Source organism: Trematosphaeria pertusa (genome assembly GCF_010094035.1).
Source record: "Trematosphaeria pertusa strain CBS 122368 unplaced genomic scaffold BU26scaffold_5, whole genome shotgun sequence".
Classification (NCBI taxonomy): domain Eukaryota; kingdom Fungi; phylum Ascomycota; class Dothideomycetes; order Pleosporales; family Trematosphaeriaceae; genus Trematosphaeria; species Trematosphaeria pertusa.
In genome coordinates this window covers 697,337-720,311 of record NW_022987216.1, presented here as the reverse complement: position 1 = coordinate 720,311, position 22,975 = coordinate 697,337, and the positions used below count along the sequence as shown (strand labels likewise).

Below are 22,975 nucleotides of genomic sequence, written 5' to 3'. Positions count from 1 at the left end.
CCATGCGGATCCGTATTGCTGTGCGCTCGACATTGTCCTCGATAATTCTCTTAGCTCAGCTCAGCTCAGCCCAGCCAGAGCTGCCGCGCGAATACTTCGGAGCCGCACCGGGCACGGGGAAGCGTCGTGTGGCTGGTGACGGACGGTAGGAGTTTCGCCGCTGGCACAGCGGAAGGAGCAAAGGACGCCCGCAGTTGCGCGCCCCCTTTCCTGCTATCAGGCTTGAGGCTCTACGGATGAAGGGTAGCGAGTGGGTCGGAGGCCTGCGCTGCTGTGGGTCCAGCCATCCGTGGCCCAGTCACAGCCTCCAGGTGGACCCGTGGGTGAACGCCATGCAACCCTTTTCGAGACGATACCCACAATAGTGCATTCCGGACGTCGAGTTCAGTCAGATGCATGTCGGTGAAGAGGAGTTCTGACTCATCATCGGTCGCGGCTTCCGAAGACAGCATCGTGAAAAGTCGCCTTCGGAACTCTGATCGGGCCGACTCGCGGAAGGCCTATCTTGCCGGCCTTTGCTCGCAGCAGATCCGCCAACCCTCGCTGTGGATCGTCTGGATAATTCTTATACCGGCCAACTCGTGGTGTATATCCTCGACATATGCTATGGGGCTAGCACACTCCTTCCCCTCTTTGGGTGTGTCTACATCGGTGGTGCAATGTCTCACCTCTCTGTCAAACGACACAGCGCCCTATTGCAATAGCCTTGAAGGAACACCTTCGTCTTCGCCAGGCCCGAATGTCACCCAGCACCGATAGCAACACCACTACACTTCGCTAACGTCATCCTCGGCTTATACCTCCTAATCCCATTGCAATAATGGCAATTACCGCCGTAGCCCTGACAACAATCGTCACATGCAGCGCTAGTAACGAATACGGGCACGTCGTGACCGACCGATTTGGGTTCTCGATGCCTTTGGAAGCGTACGCATACGACCAAATAACATATACGCTCTCAGAGATTAGCAGATGGATGCTCCCGATGAGCGTCATGCTGTACGGAGCTGCGGGACAGCGTTCGAGCTACCGTCGTCACTCCCAGGGTCGGCCGTCTGTTCTCCGAAGGCAAAAATTTGCACCTCAGTTCCGTCTCTATACACCAGTTCCGTCTCTATACACGCAATCAGTAGCACCATCTAGAGTCCCAGGTAAACCTGTTTGCGTTCATCATGTACGGAAACTACCAGGTATCGAACCGCTCCCGTGTCGTGCGCCCTGCTTCAAGCATGAAGACAAGCTCCAAATGCGGGTTTCGTCACGGAGCTTGAGGATCAGAGGCTCATCAAGGAAAAGGACATGTTAAAAGCCGGACTGCAGTCTCGAGGGGGCTGGTCCTAGAAATCTCTCAGCTCTGAGGGGCTCGGATCGCGGGTGCGCCATTTCGGAGGCAATCGCGTCGCGAAGCTGGCCAACGAATTTGAGGCTAGATGGGAATCTTGACACGGCTGCTTCGATAACATGCCGGTGTGTGCAATCCGAGCTGAGTGGGTTTGGAATGCTACGGAAGTGCTTGAGGTTGAAGACGGGAAGCAGCGCCGTGCGCTAAACTACTTTAGGGTTCTACTCTCCTCATCCTTGGAGTCCCATGTCTCCCCGTTTATCCCTTGATTTATCATACGCCATGCAAGCACCGCGGTACCTCGAATACCTCTGACCCCAAGCAGCCCTACAAATCCTAAAACGCACCTCCATGCGCCGATGAACGCAAGCCCTGATGATGCCATCCATAGCTCCCCTCCACCCCGCACTCCGCCCCAACCGGAAAGCTAGATTCCACATCGCGCATTCATAAGCTGCGGCCCACCTCCCAGCCACGCCCCGACTGGATTCCATAAACCGTCCAATGCCTACAATATAAAACAACGACAGTGTTCCTCTGCAAATACATCTTTAGTCCCATCTAGCTTCTCTCCGTTGCAACTACCTCAACCTCCCTACTTCACCTCATTTCGAAACCATGCCCCACGCCACCGCAACCGTAAACGGCATCACCGTCGCCGAGACAGACAGCTACGAAGTGGTCGACGGAAACATTTACGTCCGTTCCCCGTTCCTGCTCAAACCCCCGATTCCCTAACAGCGCCCAGTTCCCGCCCTCCGCCATCAACAAATCCGCCTTCACGCCCACCAGCACCAAAACGCACTGCCCCTACAAGGGCGACGCGTCCTACTACACCGTCACCACCAACAAGACCGAGGTCAAGGACGCGGCGTGGTACTACCCGGAACCGATGAAGGGGTATGAGAAGATTAGAGACTATGTTGCGTTTTATAAGACCAAGGCCGAGATTGAGAGTTCGTAGGGTGGGACGGGATGGATGAAAACTTGTCGGTCGGGGCGTGGTTGGGAGTGAGGAGATGGATTCGGGGTATATCTAGGACAACTCTATGATGCATTTCCCTGGCGCCGTGCCCATGCTGTCATAATACGTACGGAATTCGGGATGTGCCAGCGATTATACATCAACCCATGACCATCGTATCGTCTCCGTCCATGCCAACAGGCGGCGGCTCGACAACCACACCGCGTCCTCTGCCCTCCAACAGCTCTCTCCGCACTTCCGGACTGATGCTCTTATGGCCCCGCGAAAGTAGCAAATCCAACAGGGCTTCCCGCTGGTCCTCTGTGATGTCGTTGCGGTACCGTTGAGCAAATGCCAAGAGACATTGATGCCAAATGACCGGCAATTTGCCCGTGCTTCCGAGATCCCCGGCCACGGACTCAGTGTCCATAGCATCCGAACTTACGGCTCGGAACCGTAGGAAATGGAAAACGAGCGCATCGACGACCTTGTACGGGAGAGCGTACTTCTTCTCCAGCAACGTCTTGATGAATATGTTGCAAGGCCCGGCGGACTCAGGGTCACTGCTCATCCTGAAACTTCGTCAGCACACATTTTGGCACTTGGAAGCTAACTTACTGATCAGCAGCAATTTCGCAAATTCTGTGCAAGGCGGCGGCGGAGTGAAGAACTGGGATTGAGACTTTCGCCACGACTTCGAAAGGAAATTAGTATTACGTCCTGTGTGGGTCTGCAGCGGGTAAGAGTGACATACCACTGGCAACTATCAACGCCTCCCTCTGGCTGCAGGTGCCGTCCGTGAGCATCGGGAACACGATACCCTTGAAAAAGGCCGAAGGTTTATATAGAGCTTTCTTGAGAGCATTGTACAGATGCACGTTCAACTTCCGAGTCTCATGGATGTTATCAACGACCGCGGGGAGAAGAATTGAGTTGAGAAAGATCTGTGCAATATGCGGTTTCGAGGAGATAAACAATCTGGTGGCCTGAAATACAGCATTCGGTGCTAGTGGATATTAGCATAGAATCTTATCTCAGAGGGGAATACTTCTTACTCCAGTCGGCGGGACGGGTGATGGCAAGGAGAGTCTCCCAGGCCGGGATGGTAGGCAAGACCTTGAAGGGCTTTGGAAGTTTTCCGCTCTTATACCTAGACATGAGAATTCCCACTTTTGAATACACTTCGACAACTTTCTCGGGTATCTCAACCGCATCTTCGGGGTCGCCGCCTCCACGGACTTCCCGCTGCGAGGGATTGGCGGCTTCGTGCTCTGCGATCTTTTGGAGAATGAGTGCGGCGAGATCGGTTCCCTGGCCTCCGGAGGGCTGCGCGTCTTCCCTTTCCCCTGGCCATACTATGGGGTTCTGCGTTGTAGGGAAGAAGCGGTTGAATGCGTCTAGATCATTGACCTCCACTTCGACTTCTTCCCCCTCGTCCTCTTCGCCCCATGCGTCGTCGTCGTCATACTGCGCTGTGTCTTCTTCCGGCTCATCCTCCAAGCGGAAGTCGAACGCCGGGTTATTGTCGGGTCTGCGCTCTTGGTTCTCGCCGTCGGCCTCTTCTGCCAGCTCGCGCGCAATCTCCAAGATCTTCTGGGACTGCTTGCTGTCAATCACACGGTCGCCGGCGGCATCGTCCCTCTTCTGCCTCTTGGCGGGTCTCTGCTTGAACGTCGTCGCGGGCAGGTAGTCGTCGGCGAGAGGGTTGTGTCGCTGGGCCTCACCACGAGGCGATTTGGGCGTTTTCGGCATGGTGGTGGATTGGTCGTCCCGTAGAGGTACAGTCGCTCACAGCTGTGATGCAATTTGGGCGTTGTAGTGGCAGAGGGAGTGTCGTCCTTGAGGTCGGGCGGGGCAGAGATTCAGATTGTGGGAGTGTCAAATTTTGGCAGGGGTCGCACGGACCACGTCTAAAGCTGTTGATCGACGCGCTTCATCGAGCTCCAAACTCGCCCAGCACGACGACACCACACCGCCATGGCCGAATCGCAGACGAATTCGCGCTCAAACACGCCCGGAGCAGCGCTGCCGATGAAGCGCACGCTCGAGGAAGACCATGCCCCCGCCATCTCCTCACCGCTCAACCCAAACCCAGATGCGGCGGCGCGTGCCCGTCCGCGAGGTCCACCGCGCGAGCAGCGAGAAAAGCGGGAGACGCTCAAGAAGAGAGAGGCCTCCTCAAACACACGCGCGAGCACTCCGAACCCCAGGATGAAGAAGGAGCGATCGACGGCGGACTCACCCATGCGCTACTCCATCCCTGAGCCCAAGGCCTCCGACTACGACCCGCCCAAGGACGGCATCTTCCTGTCGCGCGAGCCGCACCCGCTGTACGCGCCGGACGGACGCACAGAGCTCAGGAAGCCGCAGGACCATGCGTGGAACAAGAAGGGCTACAAGTACACGCACTGCGTGGCCGATCCGCTGTTTCGACACAAGCAGTTCTACCGCCAGAGCGACTCGAAGCCGTACGGGCCCCGCATGAGCCACGAAGACTGCGACAAATGGTTCCACTTTGACGATAGCGCCACTATCGTGACGCAGGAGAAGGGCTGGCGCATGGGCCGGGGCAACGTGGTCGCGAGGGAGGGCAGGATGTACTTTGAAGTGAAGGTCCTGCGCGGCATCCCCGCCGAAGGCCCAAAGGATCCCGTCGACCCAAAGACGGGCGAGACCAAGCCTGGTCCGCACATTCGCATTGGCTGGGCACGGCGAGAGGCGCCCTTGGACGGACCCGTTGGCTTCGACGGCTACAGCTACGGAATCACCGACTCCCGCTTCGAAGCTCAGCATCGGTCGCGAGCGTCCAAAATATTCAAGCCGCTCCCCAAAGGCGCGAAGAGCAAGTACATGAAGCCGAGGCCACCGCACGGTAGACCGGCACCTGTGGAATACATCAGCGACGAACATGTCCACGAAGGCGATGTCATCGGCTTGGAGATTCAGCTGCCTTCTCTAGCGATGCATCGCAAGGTCGTCGAAGGCATCTACAACCCTGCAGTGGATATTGGCGATGGTTTTGATACTGCGAACGCAGCCGACCCCCTCGAAAAGCCCCTGGACATCATCCGCGACCGCATCCCTGTGCCGTACAAAGGCAACTTCTACTTCGAGCAGCTCGACTACCAAGTTACCAAGGCGGTAGAGGCGTACCACGACCGCGGCCCGGTTCCCAAGATAACCCCTTCTCCTAATTACGAGGACGTTAGCGTACGGTCTCTTCCACGCTCGCACATCAAGGTCTACAAGAACGGAAAGGAAATGGGCATCGCGTACGAGAGCCTACTCGCCTTCTTACCTCCGGCAAGCGTGCCATCAGTCGAGGCCGTCAAGGCTGGTGCAAGGGTTGGATTCGATGACGGCATGGTTGGCTACTTCCCCGCTATATCTGTCTTCAACGGCGGAGTCGCGCAGGTCAACTTCGGCCCCGACTTCTGGTGTCCCCCGGAAGAGATGGTTAAGCAGCGCGAGAAGGACATGCAGATGCAAGGCAGCGACGCCGTCGAGCTCCCCGTTCCCGAAGGTCGAAAGCTGCGAGCCGTGGGCGAGAGATACAATGAGCAGATTGTCGAGGATATTCTCTGGGATATAATCGACGAGGTTGACTTTTTCATCCAAGATGGAGGATGGGACTACCGGGGCGAAGCGCTGCAGGACGTGGCCGGCAAGTCGACACCCAAAGCCAGGGGCTTCGCAAATCCGGACGAGAACGTTGGCGTTGAGGTTGGAAGGCGGTATTGATGTCAGCGGGTTCGTGTCGTTCTCATTTTGTCAGCATACAGTCTGATACCCATTGTTCACATAGCCCCATGACACAGGTGCTCCGGCCCAGAAGTAGCAGCATAACCCTACCCTTTGGGCTCGGAATCTATTCATCTACTCCCTGTCTTCTACGTCACCTTCCCCTTCACAACTTCCTCCGCCGCCTCAACCAGCACCTCAAACACCCTCTTCAAATACTTCTCCTCCGCCCTCTCCGTCGCACTCACAACCCGTATGACATACACCCCGCACACCACCGTGCTCGTCAGGAAAAACTCGCCCTGCGAGTTCACCCGCTCATACACCTCCTTCGTCGCCTGGTTCGCGTCCTCGCGGAACTGTGCTTCCGCGCTGTTGGTGAAGTCGTTGAGATACGCTTCGTGCGCGGGATTCGGCTCGTTGGCGGGCGACGACGCCAGTGAAGTGATAGAGCGCGGATTGACGTGGAACGTCGTCAGGCCAAAAGCCGGCCCCGTGACGACGGTGAAGAGATCCTCGCGTGACGCGATGAGGCCGTGGAAGTACTCCCCTAGCTTCACGTGGTTCCGAATAAACCCTTGCAGCCCATTGACGCCATACGTCCGCAGCACGAACCACACTTTCAAGCTCCTGAAGCGCCGGCCCAGCGGGATCTGCCAGTCGCGGTAGTCCGTCACGAGTCCCGACTCTGTGAACTTATTCCGTAAGTAAGACGGCGTGATGCTGTACGTGTCGATGAGGTCTTTGCGCCGCTTGATGAAAAACGCGCTGCAGTCGAAGTTCACCAGCAGCCACTTGTGTAGGTTGAAGTTGAAGCTGTCGAAGTGCTGCATGGAGGGGCATAGGTGTTGGTACTCGGGGCAGATGAGCGCGCTGCCGGCGTACGCGGCGTCGACGTGGATCCATATATCGGGGTATTCCCGCGCGACTTGTGCGATACCTTCGAGATCGTCGACGGCGCACGTCGCTGTCGTCCCGATGGTGGCAGTGAAGTAGAACGGCTCGAGCCCCTTCTTCTTACACTCCTCAATCACCTGCCTCAACGCCGTACCCGTAACGCGGAACCCCGTCTCCCGCGGCGCTGGCACGCTCCTGAACCGCGTCCCCGCGATAATCGCCGCCTTCTGCGTGCTCGAATGCGCATGCTCGCTCCCCAGCGCGACCATCTTGCCCCTCAGCTCCGCCGCCCTCTCCATGCCCTCCTCGGCCTCCGCATCCAATCCCTCCAAGCTCAATTTCCGCCGCACCAGCCGCTCCCGCGCCGCCACCACCGCCGTAACCACGACCTCGCTCGCCGTTCCCTGGATAATGCCGCCGCCCTCCCCCTTGCTCACGTACGCCTCCGGCAGTCCCAGCATCGCCGCAATCCAATCCATGACCACGGTCTCCAGCTCCGTGACCGCCGGGCTGCAGATCCAGTTAAACGCCGCCGCGTTGAACGCCCCGCTGTACAGCTCGCCCAGCATGCCCGGGAAGCTGCTGTTGCAGGGGAAGAAGGCCATGAACTTGGGCGACTGCCAGTGCGTCAGGCCGGGCTTAATTAGGCGCTCGATGTCGGCCTGGATCTGGGGCCATGCTTCTCCCTCCTCGGGAGGGCCATCAGGCAGGAGCGGGCGCAGGTAGCCGGGCGATATGGAGGGCAGGACGGGCCGCTCGGCGAGGGTGTCGTAGTATTGGATTACTGGACAGTGGGGTTAGCGAGGCGGAGCGATGGGGGGCATGGGGCATATGTTGGTTGGTTACTTTCTTCAATGGCCGAGTGCGCCGCGTCTCGGAACTGCGACGAGTCCATCTTCCTTCCTGCGGGGTACCAAAAAAATGCAGACCTAGTTCAAAAATATAGCTAATGCGCAACTGAAGGAAGATGAAGACCTGCTTTATGTGTATCAATGCCTCGGAATACTTATACACAACGGAAAGCTAGGCGGCTGGATAGGGCGTGGAATGTCGCTCGGAAACTAGGACTTGGGATGCAAAATCGGCGGTCGCAATTCCGCGCTATGGCTCCTTTTGGCTTAGTACTGCTCCGAGCGGAATTACGTCCTAGGTAGTGGGTTCCGGTATTCGCAGGTGCAAGGGAATGACTATAGTCAGCATCCAAGAACTGTTTCTAGATGGGGGAGCGACGGATGCAGAGGAGCACCTTTTGCGTCTGAAGTAAGCATCATGGACTTTTCAACTATGTGGAGTCCATTGCTTTGAGAAAGTCATAGTAATATATGTTCATGATATCATGCCAGAGCCACGCTTGCGTCTATAAGATGAAGATGAATGCAAAAGGAATAAGAAAATGAGACCAAGGATATCAAATGCTAATGCCATGCCATGAACCATACAAGTCCAACGCTTCTAACGCCATCTGTGTCATATGCAAATGCCCTCTAGTAATATGCTTCAATACCAACCCATGATCAGCGCATCGGAGACCCAGAAACACCCCCATAACTCCTCGGACTCGCATGCCTCTCCGTCCCCAGCAACGCCCGAGCCTCATCCAGCGCTCCCCGGATCGGTATGCTCTCTGAACTCGGGCTGGGACTCAAACCCCGCTGCGGCGTCTCTGCGGGCGTCGTCGCTCGACTCGCACTCGGCGTTCCAGCAACGCTGACCGCAGGCACCCATCCTCTCATCCAGCCGCTCGCGCGGCGCCAGCGGAACCGGCGCTTCTTACGGGCCCCGTCATCAGTGAGCACGACGATGATTTCTTCGTCGCGGCGTTTGCCTCGGCCGCGCGGCTCGTTCTCGCCAAAGTACCAGAACTGCACGCCGACGGCCGCGTCCATGATGAGCACGCCGGCCGCGCCGAGGAAGAATGGCGTTGCGCGGAGCACCCAGTCTGCGCGCACGCTGCCTTCCGGGCCGACCCATCCGGAGCCTTCTCCTGGAGCGAAGTCGTTCCACGCGTTCGGGTTGGTGAGGAGCGAGCTCGAGTAGAAGAGGTTGCCGAAGAAGGCGGCTGCAAAGAGCGTGGGGCTGAGCCCGGCCGTGGACTTGCGGACGTGGTTCTTGTAGAGCTGCGGGAGGCGGGATCCGAGGTAGAGCAGGGTGCTCATCCAGGAGAGGATTTTGCCTGCGATTGCGGAGGCGGATGGTGGTGCATCGGATTGGACAGATATGTGGTTATTATGGTACGGGGCTGGAGCGAACGGGCTGACGGGAGTCGCGGTGGACGTGTTAGAGAGAACAGCGAGGATGAGGGAGATGTAAAGGACGGTCTTGGGCGATATTGAGGGCATGGGTGAGCTAGAAGCTGCAACCCGTCGCAGGTCTCTATTCGTCGGCGTTCCAGAGGGAGGCGTATTCTGCCAGGACTCCTTGGTCGAGCTCGGCGAGCGTGCAAAGTTGGGTATCCGGAAAGCATCCATGGGGTTCGAACGGTGCGGGATATTTCGTGGGCTGTTAAGCGGAGAACCATCCTTCTTGTCAGGACTCCTCGGAGCGGGAGGAGTGGCATCGCTGGCAGAACTAGCAACGCTCAGCCCGTCCCACACCTCGTTCATGCCGGCGGGGCCATACCCATCGCTCGAGCTCTTATAACGCCCCCATATGGGCCGAAGCGGCCTACCGTGCTTCAGGAGCGCATACCATATCCATTGCCCGCATAATGCGCAGTCGACAAAGACGTAGTAGCTCGCGATTATGACCTGCCATGTCGCCTGGTTAGTGAAGATGGAGCCGAGCAGATTCGACAGATCGCCCAGCAGCCATTCCCCTAGAAAGAATATGCTGAGGCCCGACGTCGACTTCAGCTTGTGGTTCTTGTATATCTGCGGCAGCTGCGCGAACAGCCACGATATGATGCTGCATGTCCCGAGCAGGGTAGAGATGAAGGCGAGGTTCGTAGGGACGCACGAGTGGAAGGTCGCGGAGAGTTTGTAGAGGAAGTCGTTCGCGGGCTCGCAGTGCGCCGGCAGGGAGGGTTCGACAAGGTATAGCGGTGAGAGGTAGGGCGGCATGCTGTAGGAAGTCGGACGCGGAGGCGAGCGTAAGCGCTGTGAGGTTGATTAAAAGGCGCACGATCGCCGGCGACCTATGCAGCCTTGGATGCGCAGGCTCGGAGGTCCTCTATTCTCTTTCTTCGCGTCTCCGAGGCAGCCGTCTTTGTCTAGCGAGCGGCGTCAGGTGTCGCGCTCAGGTGGTGGAGGGTGTCTCGGTCAGCCACGAGGGCGCAGTCGCAGCCTCCAGCTCCAGCTGACGGGTTACTAATAGCACCGCACTCGTATGTGAATATCCTCAGGGGTGAACTTGACGGCGATAGCGGACTTCACGTCAATAGCGCGCTGACGTCGATGTTGACTCGGGATCGCGGCCGGGGGACTCGGGGATCATAAGCAATGGGCAGCACTCAGCTCGGGAACAGACAAGAAAAAGAAAGCAGTAGCTGAATGCTACTAAAGGGAGTCAGACGAAGGGGGTACGGGAAAAGGAAAGGAAAGACTGCGGGGAGTCATCAGCGGCGGCGTCACTGGAGGAGGCCGGGCATGTGTATGCGGCGCGAGGGCGATCCCGCAGCAGGTTCGGATGACCGAATGGAGCTGGGGGAGGCTTGATAGCCCCAGATTGCGGCTATCGGCGCAGCCGTCCATCGCGCAGATGTGACGGGTGGGATGTCTTGATAAGGGCCTTATCAGCCTCTTGGTGTTGGCTTTTAGCACACGCGACACCCTGCCGCCGCTAGCGCTCTCGGCATCCTCGGGGCACCCGCGACATCCATCTCACAGGAACTCGCCGTTGCCCCTCTCGTTCGAGAGACACGACATCCACATTGTTCTTTCTGACTCTCCCGCCATTTGCGCGCCATTCACGACGCGCGCGTTCCGCTGACAATAATGAACGGCGTCCGCTCCTGCTTCACCAGACACCCCTCCGCCATCGGAACCACCCACACCTCGGCATGGACAAGCATGCAATCAAGCTCACTAACGCCTAGCTCTAGGACCGGAAAACGTAACAGAAACCCGCAGCAAGACGGCGCTCTTCGCCAGCACCTGGCACGCGACCGCTGATGGTAGACTTCACCGTCCGCCTCGGTACTGCGAAGCATGTGGAGCGACCTTATGGCACGATTCGTATATATGGGCGGTTACTAGTACACCTTCAAGAGGATCGACATCATTTGGCAGTACCCAACTTCAGACTTGAGCATCGCCGTCCCCCGCAATTCTCGAATACGCGCCCTGCTTCTGCGCCTTCCACCTCGGACTGCAGCTGTCAGCGCAGCCCTCCTACCTTGCCCGGGCACACGTACTAGAACCAGTTCCTTAACCCAACAATACCCGCCGTCATCGCCGCATATCCGCCGAGCAACCTGCTCCAGCCGCCCTGCTGTCCCATGCTCAATGCGACTAGGTCGTACACAAGACATCCTCCGAAGATCCAGTCGCTGACGCTCGCTGCCGCCGCGAAGCCCACACCGGTTGCGATCTGAACGAGCTGGCTGGGTGGGACGCCGCGATAATACGCCGCAGAGGTGTTGTGGAGTAAGTCAAGCACGCCGATACCCGCGAACGTCTTTGCGACGACATGGGTGAGCAGGTTTGGCGTCGAGTGCGTATCGAGCGGCGGTAGGAGCGTGGAAATGTAGAAGATTTGAGAGATAGTATTGACTATGACGAAGATGTTGCTCGTCTCGAGGTTGTCCGAGTTCCAGAAGAACATCCAGGCTGCGGACGGTAAGCTAACGGCCTTCAGAAGGTAAGCAGTAGCAGCTCATACTTCCTATGCACACGTTGCCCAGCGCATATACCCAGCCGAAGTTCGTCATCGTCTCTCTCTCGGCTGGAGTTCCTTCTTGTCTCCATAGCTTCCATAGCCATGCCAGCTGGAAGAGCTGCTGCGGGAAGAAGAAGCCTGCAATGAAGTACGGCTGCGGGGAGAAGGCTGCCAGATTCCTGTTGTGGATATCGAGCATATTCGGCGTCGAGAACATGCCATACTGCTGTGCAGCGAAGTCATAGAGGAACGACAGGGGTGCAAGAACCCGAACGGTGGATTGCGCGTTGCCCATTGTGAGTACTAGTCAGTTAATCGACGCGGATGCTGCGATGAAGACGTAGTAGTGAAAACACTCGTCTATGTGAGAGCTGAGTATTGCTTGATCTTTATTAATCCATACGTGAAAGTCCACGGCGTGCTCGCGTCGCGCCAGAAATCGAGCACGCATCGTGCACGTCATGACGAATCCGATCTCAGGGTCCAGGTCCCGATGGTCTGGCAACATCGTCAACGCAGGCAGCCAATCGGCGGTCGGAGCATCTTTCTTTCCGTTGAACCAACTCCAAACGTTCCAGGTTAGTCTACATCAAATCGAGGTTCGTCCGGCACGTGCGACTTTTGGATCTTTCAAGGTTAGACCACCTGGGCAGATAATCCTTCGGACGAAGGTTCCGCGAGACATGGTGCCCCTGACCGCTTCTCCTCACACCTCCACCAGGGCCTTTAACCCAACCACGATAGAGCGCTGATCGTACATTAACACCGCAATGTCAGAATCGCAAGTCATCACCCTCCCAGACGGACGCAGCCTCTGCTACTCCACATTTGGCACCTCCATCCACCCCGATCGGCCCACCGTATTCTATTTCCACGGCTTTCCCGGCACCCATCACGAAGGCGAACTCTTCCATGAAGCCGCTTCCCAAAAAGGCATCCAGCTCATTGCGATTACTCGACCGGGCTTCGGGGGCTCGACTTACCAACCAAACCGCACCCTCCTATCATTTCCCCAAGATGTGCTCGCGCTCGCCGACCACCTCAACATCCAGCGCTTCGCCGTCGCAGGCATCTCCGGCGGCGGCCCGTACGCCCTGGCCTGCGTAAAAGCGATTCCCCCAGCGCGTCTCCTCGGGACCGTAGTCATCTGTGGCATGTACCCCCTCAAACTAGGCACAACCGGCATGATGCTTGCGAACCGCATGCTCTTCTACGTGGCCTCTTGGACCACGTGGCTCGTAGCACTCGTCCTCGACTGGTCCATGGGCAAACTGGCGTGAGACACGGCGCACCCGGAGAAATTCGAACAGGCTATGGTGGATAACTTCAAGACCATACCAGCCGTGGACTGGGCGGCCTTCCAGGAGGACGAGGGACGCATTCTGAAGGTTGTGCTGAAGAGCGGGAGAGAGGCTCTTCAGCCGGGGCCGGAAGGGGCTGCTTGGGAGGCTTATCTGTTCGGGAGTGAGTGGGGGTTCGAGCTTGAGGAATTGGAGGTGCAGAAGGGCAGGTTGGTGCTGTGGCACGGTGGGAAGGATGTAAATGTCCCGCTTGGCATGGCGGAGACTGCAGCGAAGCTGATTCCGAATGCGGAGCTGAGAGCGGAGCAAGAGGAGGGGCATATTAGTTTGATGGCACGGACGGTCGACGAGATGATCGATACGCTGGGGAACATGTTGAAGGCGTAGTGGGTCCATCCTTTGCCGCTGGTCTGCACGCCCAGACTTTAGGCGTCGACTTGTCGTTTCGTTTTTGGCGGCCAGGAGGCGCTCGGCCTGTGCCAGTCCGTGTCTGGACAACCGTTTATACTGCTACTTCGCGACGCATCAGTTCCGCGACAACACACCACTTATCACTGGGTTCCCGGCTCTTTTTACAATGACTTGACGAACCTCACCAAGGATTCCGCTTTCAACTCGGGGCCCACAACCACAATGCTACTTTGAGTATTCCTGGGAGTTCATGCGTTACGACGAAGACACTTCGAAAGCGTTTATGGCCATCCTTGACACTCACGCCGAGATGTTCTCGGGGCTTAGTTTACGGGTTCCGGAGTTTTACTTCCGCGTGGCTCTAACGTGGACCCGTGAACGCAAAGGGAAACAGCAAGAGGTGTTTCTATCTTGGTCGTGGCTGGTGTGGAAGGGAGAAGTTCCTCTCCAGAGTAGAGCCTAGAAGAACGAGCTCCATTCCCATGAAAGAAATACTCCGGTTAATAACGAGGTGGAAAATGGCAGACAACGCAGCTGGAGAGCTTGTGGACATCCAACGACGGCTCCCACGACTGGGAAACGTTTGCCTTCGACCGGAGCTAAAGCCAGCCCCGCGATGAACGCGAGAAACAACCATGGTACTACGGCCTAGGCGGAAGCAATGAGTGGACGGAAATGTACCGCAGTTGTGATTGAATCGTGGCTTTTACAACTACCACAAGGCTCGAGTGACACCTGGCCGTGATTCAGCCTTGCATGCAGACCGGTGAGCCTTGTATGGTGGCTGAAGCGGGGCAAGACGGCCCTTGACCAATGGAAGTAACCACCCTCGTGCCGCCGAATCCCAGCCTTCTCCCAACTGAACACAACTTCACCTCATCTCTTCTCTTCGATACACACTTCGATGCTTGTCAACAACCCGCTCTGACATCATGGAGGCACTCCTCGCAATCGGTCTCACAGGGAACGTCGTCCAGTTCGTGCAGTTTACTGGAAAGCTCATCTCCGAGTCCAACGAGATCAGAAAGAGCGGAAGCCCGTCGTCGCTGCCCGAACTGAAAACTCTGTCCCACAACCTCATAACACAGACCAGCATTATTACGACTCGTCTCAAAGCATGCAGCGCGACTCTGGCACCAGAGGAGCAGGTGAGTCACGCGACGTGGCATGGAATCAATCAGCCTGACCTCTTTCAGTATCTTCTCGACATTGCAGCCGATTGCGAAGAAGCGGGCTCTAGATTCGTCGCCTACCTGGATACCGTGGTTCGCAAGACAGCATCCTCCAATGTCTTCCAGAACCTCCAAGCCAGTCTCAAATTCCACTGGGTTCACCACAAGATCGAGGACTTCATTGGCAGCCTAGAGCGACTACGCAGCGCATTAACCCTGGCTACAGTGCTGGCCCTGCGAACAAGCTCAACCAGTAACAATGAGGAAATATTGGCGCACCTCAGAGAGATACAGGCGGACGAGCGTACCTCAACTCAGGAGAATTCCCAGCTAGCAAACTCAATCCGCTTACTGTCAGAATCTATCCAAGAACAGGCTCACCAACACACCGAAGCACTCAAAAAGTATATTCAGGAGTGCATAGCGGACATTGCCCGAGAACGAAGACATATTCTTCAGAATCGGGAACGGGACATCCTCCGGTGGCTGAATTTCCGCCAAATGCCCTGGAGACACGACGATATCCATCACGCATATCGACAAACCTTCAAGTGGATTTTCAAAGAACCACCACTGGAGAATGGTTGGGATAACTTCAGGGCACACCTCTCCACGCCAGACAGGACCGCGCCATATTTCATTGTGGGAAAAGCTGGCAGCGGCAAATCCACTCTGATGAAGTTTGTTTGTGGCCATCCGGACACTAAACAGGCTTTGAAGGAGTGGGCAGATGGAGAAGAAGTCACCATGCTGAGCTTCTACTTCTGGAACCTCGGGACGACTTTACAGAAGAGTGACACAGGCATGCTACGAGTGTTGCTGTGCGACCTTCTAGAGCGCCATCCAGAGCTTATCCCTGTTGCTTTACCGCGCCTATTCCAACATTGGGTGCCCTCCGATGAGACTATCGAGCCGACGCGATCCGAACTGGTCCGAGCACTCCACGCCCTCCTTGAAAAATCCACCTCTTTTCTCAAGCTCTGCATCTTTGTTGACGGGATTGATGAGGTCGAGGGAGATCACAAAGGAGTGTCTCAGTTCCTGCTCTCGTTGGTTCGTCCGAATGTCAAGGTCGTTGTGTCAAGCCGACCAATCAATGCTTGTCTGTATACTTTCCAGGGTTGTCCCTCCTTGAGATTGCAGGACTTGACAGGCCCGGATATGGAATTATTCGTCCAAGGAGAGCTTTGCTCGCACCCGATGATGGTTGGACTGGCTCGGCAATTCCCAAGGGAAGCTGAGAGTCTGATCCATGCTGTTAGGACTAAGGCGGAAGGGGTGTTCCTTTGGGTTGAGCTCGTTGTGAAGCTTCTTGTGCACGGCCTTGAAGATGGAGATGGCATAACCGAGCTTCAGCAGAAGCTTAAAGCCTTGCCCTCGGATCTGAGAGCTCTCTATCGACGGATGATCGGAAGGCAACAACCAGAACACCAGATACAAGCGGCACAGATGTTTCAAGTCTTCTGCGCCTGGAACGCACTCACAACTCACGAACCCCTTAGCGCTCTCACGCTATCATTCGCCATCCAAAGTTCTTCCGACGTATTCAATCTACCAATCCGTCCCCTTGAAACCGAGGCGCTGATCTGGCTCTTTGCGAATATCGATGCTCGCGTCCGGAGCCGTTGCTGTGGCTTATTGGAAGTGAACCGAAAATGGCCAAGGTTGACGAGCGAGATGAACCCGTCAGTCTTCTACTGTCGCTCTAAAGAGGAGATGCAAGGCTCTGTGGTCTCGTACCTGCATCGAACCGTCGCCGAGTTCTTAGCAAGCGCAGACGTGTGGGATGATATCTGCGCAATGACGAAAAAGTTAGGCTTTGAGCCTACACTCAGTCTTGCGTCCGCGTATCTTGCTATGGTAAAGACAGCCACCAAATTTTTCAACCCATCTTTGCTATCGCATCTCCTGTTAGCCGCTAAGTTTTGCAGAAATGCTCCACATATCAATACGACAATCTTACGCTGCTATCTCTCCTGTATCGACAGGACAATGGAGAGACACTGGTACAAGACTTCTGGGGGCAAAGGAAATAGCCCAGTAGACCAATACACCCACTGGTCATCGCGACTCTTCGCCGTCGGATGTCTTGGAAACATGAATGTCCGCGCTCATATTCAACGCCTCGCGAATATCGACACGTTTGCGGCACGAAATGCTCTCGTACTACACCTAAAAGCTATTCGCAACCAGGTAACCTACGACTCTCGATGCGCAGTTGTGCTTAATGCGCTGGAAAGCTGGCGGGAATTCGGCTCGCCCTACGAGACAGCTGCACCGCTCCAGGATCGTTCACCATTTGATGCAGCCGTGCCTCTCCACGAGCGCTCAGAAACCTTGTCATATTTGCTCCGCAACTTTGCAGGCCCTGGTGATGAGATTCTGGGGATCGCGATTTGGGAATATGCCATTGCTATCGCGAAGGCTCTTCGACCGGCGGATGCGGCTGAACTTCTCAGAGTACTCTTATCAGCCGCACCAGTCATTGCGGATCGACCAGATTGTCGTAGCTTGATTGATGAACTAAGAAAATATGACATCGAAGAGGTGGTTGCCTTGACTAGAATACTCGAAAATGACGAAAGGTCATCGCCAGCTGCTAGTTATTCTTTGCACGACGCGCGTCCTCGACCCCGCGATGGTCTGGGCTTTGCTTCTGCAACAGGTCCCGCTCGAAACAGAGACCTATGGACAAGTATCCCAACTGCGCAGCCGATGGCTACACGGAACTGCGCTAGGATTTTTGTGTGTAGCCAATCGGTAGCGCATTTTGAACCTCTACCCCCACCTCCGCCACCTGCAAGCTTCGGTGCCGGCCAATTGCAGCCGCGAATGGAACCGACCCGTCCGAACGCCTTTCAGATGGCATTGGGCGATTTACAACAGATCTTCCCATACGGAATTCCCTCGGTTTCGCGCGCTCCCAGCGCCTGGACATATAGTGGGACATCCAGTTCCAATCCACCTAGCGCGGCCTGGCGAGAATGGACACGAAACTTCCACTCAGCAGGCGCATGAATTCGGGATCTAGAGCATCCATTCATTGGAATGACAGGTCTGAAGAACTTGGGACAAGGGAACGATGTGGGAATGGATATACTGGCAGGCTTCACCCATATGATTGCTGCGCATGGATTCGCCGAAGTCATCTCCGCCGGCATAAGCTTCACTTTTGGAGACTTTAAAACCGCACTAGGATCGCATCCGATTTTCACCTAGGAAGAGTCCGAGGGCAGGGAGCGGAGGCTGTATACGCGATGGCTTCTGGGAGTATCCACGAAAAGGTGAACCTATCGCTCTAAGTTCATGCGATGAACTGCCTTCCAACTTGACACCTCAAGCATAAACCCAACGCGCTGTTAGTTACGAACCATTCACTTCTAAAGGTGCTTCGCTAATTTGGGTTGTCAGATCTGTGTAACGACCGATCTGCCGAGCCGTCGGAGAATTTCATCATTCGTGCCCGCACGGGGCGACCTCGTATTCAATGTTGCACCTCAGAATGCCACATTAACATGCAAGGTACCACTCTATGGCTGAATGAAGCTTATTATTGCTCTAACCTTGGAGATGAAAGTAAGCTGAGGCGCTTTCAAAGCGTATATAACAGTCATGGATGCCAGACCGTCGGGTTAACTGCACCGGTGTCGCCGGCGACTCCTGCCCCACTCTTTACTCAACGGAGCCCCGATATGGCGCGTCATTCTGTTAGGCTAGGATTTTGGGCTGCCTTTGGAGTCTCGCAAATCCTATGGGCCGAGTCGGTCGCAACCCTACCACCGGCTTATTGGAATATTGTCGATCGTTCGGGATTATTCGACTTCGAGAAGGATCAATTGACGGACGGTGTGCTTGGAGCCCTTTCACACGAAGGATCTCTAGACCTATCCACATACTCGTTTGGCGGAACCTCGGTAGCGAAACGTCAAGCGAAGGAGTGCAAAACGTATCCGACCGACCCGGAGTGGCCATCGCAGCAGCAATGGAAGGATTTGGACGACCTCCTCGGTGGAGCGCTGATCAAAACCGTGCCGGAAGCATCGATCTGCTACCGCAACAGCACTGTGTCCAATTCTACGCAATGCCAGTCGCTCAGCGACAGCTGGGGAAATTCAACACTTCGAATTGAGGACCCGACCTCCATCCGCTCAGTTCTCTTCCAGGGCATGTCGTGCATGCCGCCTGCCTTCTCCGCCAACTTCCTCAGCGGCTACCAGACATGCACCGTTGGAGGATTCCCCGAATACGTAGTCAACGCCACAACCGTCGCACAGATACAGCTCTCTGTAAATTTTGCGCGAGAACACAACATTCGGCTTGTTATCAAGAATACGGGCCATGATTTCGGAGCAAAGTCTGTGGGCAAGGGCTCGTTGAGCATTTGGACTCATCACCTAAAGGATGCCGCGTTCTATGATAGGTACGAAGCTGGAAATTTCACTGGGCCGGCTGTGAAACTTGCGGCCGGGGTCCAGGTGCACGAGGCATATGCGCTAGCGAAGAAGCATGGGATCACGCTTGTGGGAGGCGAAGGCAAGGTAAGAGCCGCCCAGGACATATGCTCGATCGAAGCTAATGCGTCCGAATCAGACAGTCGGCCACATAGGCGGCTATATTCAAGGCGGTGGCCACTCACCTCTAACCTCTATCTGGGGCATGGCTGCCGACCACGCCCTCTCCGTCGAACTCGTCACGGCTGACGGCCGCTTCGTTACAGCAAACTCCACGATGAATCCAGACCTCTACTGGGCTATCCGAGGAGGAGGAGGCTCCACTTATGGCGTTGTCACCTCGATGGTCATCAAAGCCTTCCCTCAAATCAGAGTAACAACGATGCGCTACAATATGACAACCGGCGGGAACTTCACGGAGGATAGGTTTTGGGAAGCGCAGAAGGCGTATGTGGACAACTTCGCGTACTATGCAGACTTGGGGTATTACGCCTACTATCGCATTCGCCATGTCAATGGGGAGATCTTCCACGACATGACTTCGTGGGTGGCGCCCAACACGTCCGAGGCGGATTTCCGCGCCAGCATCGGGCCGCTCGTGGCAAAGTGGAGAGTTATCGGGGTCCCGTTTGAGCCTGTTATCCAAGAGTACGATAACTTTCCCGACGCATGGGCGGACGGCTTCCCACAAGAAGCGTGGACATGGAACATGCGGCAAGCATCGCGCTTCTTCCAGCGCGAGACCCTGTCGAATGAAACGACGAGATCGGCCAGCGTAGACGCCATCCGCGGCGTCTTCGATGAAGGCGCCAATCTCATTATGTTCAACATCCGAAATCCGCCTGGCTCGGAGGACATCGATAACGCAGTCAACCCTGCGTGGCGCAAGATCCTCATGTTCGCCCTTATGTTCGTGACGTGGAGTCCGACTGATAGCACCGAGTATGTGACCGCGCTTTCGAGGAACTTGACGTATGAATGGAATCCGCGATGGAAAGCTCTGACGCCTGGGTCGGGCACCTATATGTCGGAGTCGGATTATATTGAGCCCGATTGGCAGCAGAGCTTCTTTGGGAGCAAGTATCAGCGGCTGTACGACATCAAGCAGAAGTGGGATCCGGAAGGCGTATTTTATGCGCAAAATGCGGTAGGATCGGAGGATTGGCGGATGAGCGAGATGTTGCTCGGCCACTTGCCCTCGCAGAATAGCAAGCTCTGTAGAAGGTGATGCGCGGATAGGTAACGTAGAGTAGGATGATGGTACCCCTGGAGATGCGAGTATGTTTAGCCGGAAGATTCCCCTCACTGAAAGTCGTCATTTGCCTCGGGCAATTTGCGTTCAATTTGGGTCTTGGCTTCGGCATTTGCAGGTACGGCTTTTGTAGATGCTCGGCAGATCAGTTACGCCGAGTTTGTATATTGTTGTTGTGGCGCCTGTCTCGCAAGTCCAAGAGATATTTCCCGTCTTCTTTCTCTTGAGGGTGCGTGAGGTCTCTCGCGCTCACTCTTCCGCAATGTTTCCATTGGCGCTGCTACCATTGGCATTGGCTCTTTCGGCAACCGCAAGGGCGGCAAACGCAACATACGAGTACATAGTCGTGGGGTCAGGACCCGGTGGAGGTCCATTGGCAGCCAAACTTGCACGAGCGGGCCACTCCGTACTGCTCCTCGAAGCCGGCGACGACCAGGGCGACAATCCCAACATCACCCAGATTCTAAACTTCAACAAGGCGGGCAACGACCCCAAGACGAGATGGGACTTCTTCGTAAAGCATTCGGATGACCTGGAACGCGAGCGCAAATTCGAGCACTATGTGTGGCGGCAACCCGACGGATCGTTTTACGTCGGCAGGAGTCCCCCTTCGAACGCGACAGAGCTGGGCATCTACTATCCGCGCGCAGGAACGCTGGGCGGATGCGCGATGCACAACGCCGGCGTGTCAGCGAATCCGCCGGATGCGGATTGGGACCACATCGCGGAGATAACGGGTGACGATTCGTGGCGGGCGGAGAAGATGCGCGAACACCTCGTGAGTCTGGAGAATGCCGCATACGCCCCGAATGACACGACCCATGGGCACAGCGGCTATCTTACCCTTACCCAGGCGAAGGTGAACATGGGCAACGGATCGGATGGCGGGACTATGGTGCAGGTCATGGCCGACGCGATGGGCCTTGGTGGTGTTTCGCCGCAGCAGCTCGTGACTCGGGACATGAATGCGAAGGATCCGAATCGGGATATGAAAACCGGAATCTTTGGCCAGCTTCGCCATGCAGATGCACAGGGCCGCCGTGTTGGTACAAATACGTATATTCGGGCGACGCTTCAGGATCCGGCGCAGTACCCATTGACGGTTTCACTCAACTCGCTGGTTACCAAGGTCCTCTTTTCGAATTCGACCACCGGTCCTACTGCGGTGGGAGTAGAGTATCTGGAGGGCGCGAGCTTGTACAGTGCTGATCCCAGATTCGCCAAGAATGCCACAAGGCAGGTCAAGCAGGTGACGGCATCCCGCGAGATCATTATCGCAGGCGGTGTATTCAACAGCCCGCAGATCCTGAAGCTGAGTGGCATTGGGCCTGCGGAGGAGTTGAAGAAATTTGACATCCCAGTCGTCGTGGATTCGCCAGGAGTAGGAGCCCGCATGGCCGACAATTACGAAACAAGCATCATAGGGCTGGCCTCAAGGGATCTCAACAACGTCGGCGGCACCTACGCGGTGATGCTGAAGTCGACCACAGCGACAACAACAAACAGTACCCGCGACCTCTACCTCTTTTGCGGCGCCTTCTCTTTCGAAGGGTACTGGCCCGGCTTTCCCACGGAGTACGGCAAGTCCGAGTACGAATGCGCAGTGGTCCATATGGGCCCGCATAGCCAAGCGGGAACCGTGACACTGCGGTCGTCTGATCCTCGCGACATGCCAGAGATCAACTTCCGCTTCTACAACCAGACCGAGGAGGCGGATCTCACAGCCATTCTCGATGGCATTAAGCATGCTCGCTCGGCTTTTGCAACGGCGCCAGACGGAATCGCTCCGTTCAAGGAACTGCATCCGTGCAAGTCTCCGAAAACAAACTGCACCGAGGCCGAGCAGAAGGAGTGGATCAAGCTGAACACGTACTCGCACCATGCGACTTCATCATGTCAAATTGGCGGCGACGCGGACAAGATGGCCGTACTGGATAGCAAGTTCCGCGTCAGAGGGGTCAAGAATTTGAGGGTGGTGGATGCGAGTGCGTTTCCTAGAGTGCCCGGCGCGTTCCCCGTACTTCCGACGTTCATGTTGAGCGAGAAGGCGTTCAGAGACATCTTGGCTGATCTCTAGTGACGACCTTGCAGTCGCGGTCGTGGAAAATGTTAAATGTCTGTACTGTCTTAAGGTTGCTGTGAGAGTGGTACTGTGATCTCGCGATGGGTGGACGTTTGGGTAGAGTTCGCGCCTGACGTCACGCTAGTTTAGCGTCGTAGATCTGTGGATCAACCTCCAGACGTTCGCAACCCTTCGACCTCACAATCGCTTTTGCCTCACCATGCAGAGGTCCGGGAGCCTTCGCTTGCAGTGCTGCCCCCTTGCAGAATCACTGGCTTCCCGTCTTACCATTCGCATTGAACAACTCCCCACCCGAGAACGCCGTCGCCCGCTGAAGCACGCGCTGAATTCCGCCGCAACCATCGGTATGTACAGACCATATCATTCCGCTTGGCTTGCGAGGTTGGTGGCGCTGCCGAGACCCGGGTTCGTCGATAACTTCGTATAAATACGCGAGCGAGCTTTGTGTAACCCTCAAACCGCGTCCAAATGCGGCACCATCAGGAGATTCACCGTGATAAGCCACAGAACCGGTGGCCAAAAAGTCTGAAATAGACGTCCGGAATA

At 56.2% G+C, this 22,975-nt stretch overlaps 10 protein-coding genes across 10 annotated transcripts; 6 read left to right on the top strand and 4 right to left on the bottom strand.

The window, feature by feature from the left end:
• The first annotated feature begins 1,609 nt into the window (after nt 1-1,609).
• Nucleotides 1,610-2,782, top strand: BU26DRAFT_517543 (DUF427-domain-containing protein). The gene is made up of 2 exons (XM_033828600.1): nt 1,610-2,041; nt 2,091-2,782. The coding sequence occupies exons 1-2, from the start codon at nt 1,961-1,963 to the stop codon at nt 2,304-2,306; spliced, it is 297 nt and encodes a 98-aa protein (XP_033685759.1). The 5' UTR covers nt 1,610-1,960; the 3' UTR covers nt 2,307-2,782.
• On the bottom strand, nt 2,113-4,147 carry BU26DRAFT_517542 (Bystin-domain-containing protein). Its single transcript, XM_033828599.1, has 4 exons — nt 3,362-4,147; nt 3,061-3,312; nt 2,925-3,000; nt 2,113-2,878 (listed from the first exon to the last, which is right to left on the bottom strand). Exons 1-4 carry the CDS (start codon nt 4,056-4,058, stop codon nt 2,467-2,469), a joined length of 1,437 nt encoding a protein of 478 aa, XP_033685758.1. The 5' UTR covers nt 4,059-4,147; the 3' UTR covers nt 2,113-2,466.
• A 118-nt stretch (nt 4,148-4,265) lies between these two features.
• Nucleotides 4,266-6,195, top strand: BU26DRAFT_517541 (uncharacterized protein). Its single transcript, XM_033828598.1, has one exon. The coding sequence runs from the start codon at nt 4,284-4,286 to the stop codon at nt 6,045-6,047; it is 1,764 nt and encodes a 587-aa protein (XP_033685757.1). The 5' UTR covers nt 4,266-4,283; the 3' UTR covers nt 6,048-6,195.
• On the bottom strand, nt 6,096-7,985 carry BU26DRAFT_539428 (dopa decarboxylase-like protein). The gene is made up of 2 exons (XM_033831508.1): nt 7,791-7,985; nt 6,096-7,728 (listed from the first exon to the last, which is right to left on the bottom strand). The coding sequence occupies exons 1-2, from the start codon at nt 7,837-7,839 to the stop codon at nt 6,197-6,199; spliced, it is 1,581 nt and encodes a 526-aa protein (XP_033685756.1). The 5' UTR covers nt 7,840-7,985; the 3' UTR covers nt 6,096-6,196.
• A 368-nt stretch (nt 7,986-8,353) lies between these two features.
• Nucleotides 8,354-10,220, bottom strand: BU26DRAFT_269328 (uncharacterized protein). Its single transcript, XM_033821363.1, has 2 exons — nt 9,564-10,220; nt 8,354-9,512 (listed from the first exon to the last, which is right to left on the bottom strand). The coding sequence occupies exons 1-2, from the start codon at nt 10,001-10,003 to the stop codon at nt 8,459-8,461; spliced, it is 1,494 nt and encodes a 497-aa protein (XP_033685755.1). The 5' UTR covers nt 10,004-10,220; the 3' UTR covers nt 8,354-8,458.
• A 959-nt stretch (nt 10,221-11,179) lies between these two features.
• BU26DRAFT_549442 (uncharacterized protein) lies at nt 11,180-12,133 on the bottom strand (the record flags this gene model as incomplete). Its single annotated transcript, XM_033831997.1, has 3 exons — nt 11,776-12,133; nt 11,296-11,732; nt 11,180-11,249 (listed from the first exon to the last, which is right to left on the bottom strand). The coding sequence occupies exons 1-3, from the start codon at nt 12,052-12,054 to the stop codon at nt 11,180-11,182; spliced, it is 786 nt and encodes a 261-aa protein (XP_033685754.1). The 5' UTR covers nt 12,055-12,133.
• A 269-nt stretch (nt 12,134-12,402) lies between these two features.
• Nucleotides 12,403-13,447, top strand: BU26DRAFT_591707 (alpha/beta-hydrolase; the record flags this gene model as incomplete). The annotated part of the gene is made up of 2 exons (XM_033834810.1): nt 12,403-12,997; nt 13,070-13,447. The coding sequence occupies exons 1-2, from the start codon at nt 12,530-12,532 to the stop codon at nt 13,445-13,447; spliced, it is 846 nt and encodes a 281-aa protein (XP_033685753.1). The 5' UTR covers nt 12,403-12,529.
• An 809-nt stretch (nt 13,448-14,256) lies between these two features.
• Nucleotides 14,257-17,974, top strand: BU26DRAFT_269347 (uncharacterized protein). Its single transcript, XM_033821364.1, has 2 exons — nt 14,257-14,619; nt 14,668-17,974. Exons 1-2 carry the CDS (start codon nt 14,404-14,406, stop codon nt 17,659-17,661), a joined length of 3,210 nt encoding a protein of 1,069 aa, XP_033685752.1. The 5' UTR covers nt 14,257-14,403; the 3' UTR covers nt 17,662-17,974.
• Nucleotides 17,975-18,335: 361 nt separating this feature from the next.
• BU26DRAFT_591704 (FAD binding domain-containing protein) lies at nt 18,336-20,322 on the top strand (the record flags this gene model as incomplete). Its single annotated transcript, XM_033834809.1, has 2 exons — nt 18,336-19,181; nt 19,234-20,322. 2 exons carry the CDS (start codon nt 18,336-18,338, stop codon nt 20,320-20,322), a joined length of 1,935 nt encoding a protein of 644 aa, XP_033685751.1.
• Nucleotides 20,323-20,608: 286 nt separating this feature from the next.
• BU26DRAFT_529892 (GMC oxidoreductase) lies at nt 20,609-22,423 on the top strand (the record flags this gene model as incomplete). Its single annotated transcript, XM_033830924.1, has 1 exon — nt 20,609-22,423. The coding sequence occupies one exon, from the start codon at nt 20,609-20,611 to the stop codon at nt 22,421-22,423; it is 1,815 nt and encodes a 604-aa protein (XP_033685750.1).
• Nucleotides 22,424-22,975: the final 552 nt, after the last annotated feature.

Excerpts from the sequence above, each read along its gene's own strand:
- BU26DRAFT_517541 (XM_033828598.1), top strand. The coding sequence starts at position 4,284 with ATGGCCGAATCGCAGACGAATTCGCGCTCAAACACGCCCGGAGCAGCG.
- BU26DRAFT_539428 (XM_033831508.1), bottom strand. The coding sequence starts at position 7,839 with ATGGACTCGTCGCAGTTCCGAGACGCGGCGCACTCGGCCATTGAAGAA. Across the intron at positions 7,729-7,790 it reads GCACTCGGCCATTGAAGAAA|TAATCCAATACTACGACACC; the intron begins GTAACCAACCAA and ends CCCACTGTCCAG.
- BU26DRAFT_517543 (XM_033828600.1), top strand. The coding sequence starts at position 1,961 with ATGCCCCACGCCACCGCAACCGTAAACGGCATCACCGTCGCCGAGACA. Across the intron at positions 2,042-2,090 it reads TGGTCGACGGAAACATTTAC|TTCCCGCCCTCCGCCATCAA; the intron begins GTCCGTTCCCCG and ends AACAGCGCCCAG.
- BU26DRAFT_269328 (XM_033821363.1), bottom strand. The coding sequence starts at position 10,003 with ATGCCGCCCTACCTCTCACCGCTATACCTTGTCGAACCCTCCCTGCCG. Across the intron at positions 9,513-9,563 it reads TATAAGAGCTCGAGCGATGG|TTCTGCCAGCGATGCCACTC; the intron begins GTATGGCCCCGC and ends GAGCGTTGCTAG.
- BU26DRAFT_517542 (XM_033828599.1), bottom strand. The coding sequence starts at position 4,058 with ATGCCGAAAACGCCCAAATCGCCTCGTGGTGAGGCCCAGCGACACAAC. Across the intron at positions 3,001-3,060 it reads GGCGTTGATAGTTGCCAGTG|TCGTGGCGAAAGTCTCAATC; the intron begins GTATGTCACTCT and ends TTCCTTTCGAAG. Across the intron at positions 2,879-2,924 it reads TGCGAAATTGCTGCTGATCA|GATGAGCAGTGACCCTGAGT; the intron begins GTAAGTTAGCTT and ends ACGAAGTTTCAG.
- BU26DRAFT_269347 (XM_033821364.1), top strand. The coding sequence starts at position 14,404 with ATGGAGGCACTCCTCGCAATCGGTCTCACAGGGAACGTCGTCCAGTTC. Across the intron at positions 14,620-14,667 it reads CTCTGGCACCAGAGGAGCAG|TATCTTCTCGACATTGCAGC; the intron begins GTGAGTCACGCG and ends GACCTCTTTCAG.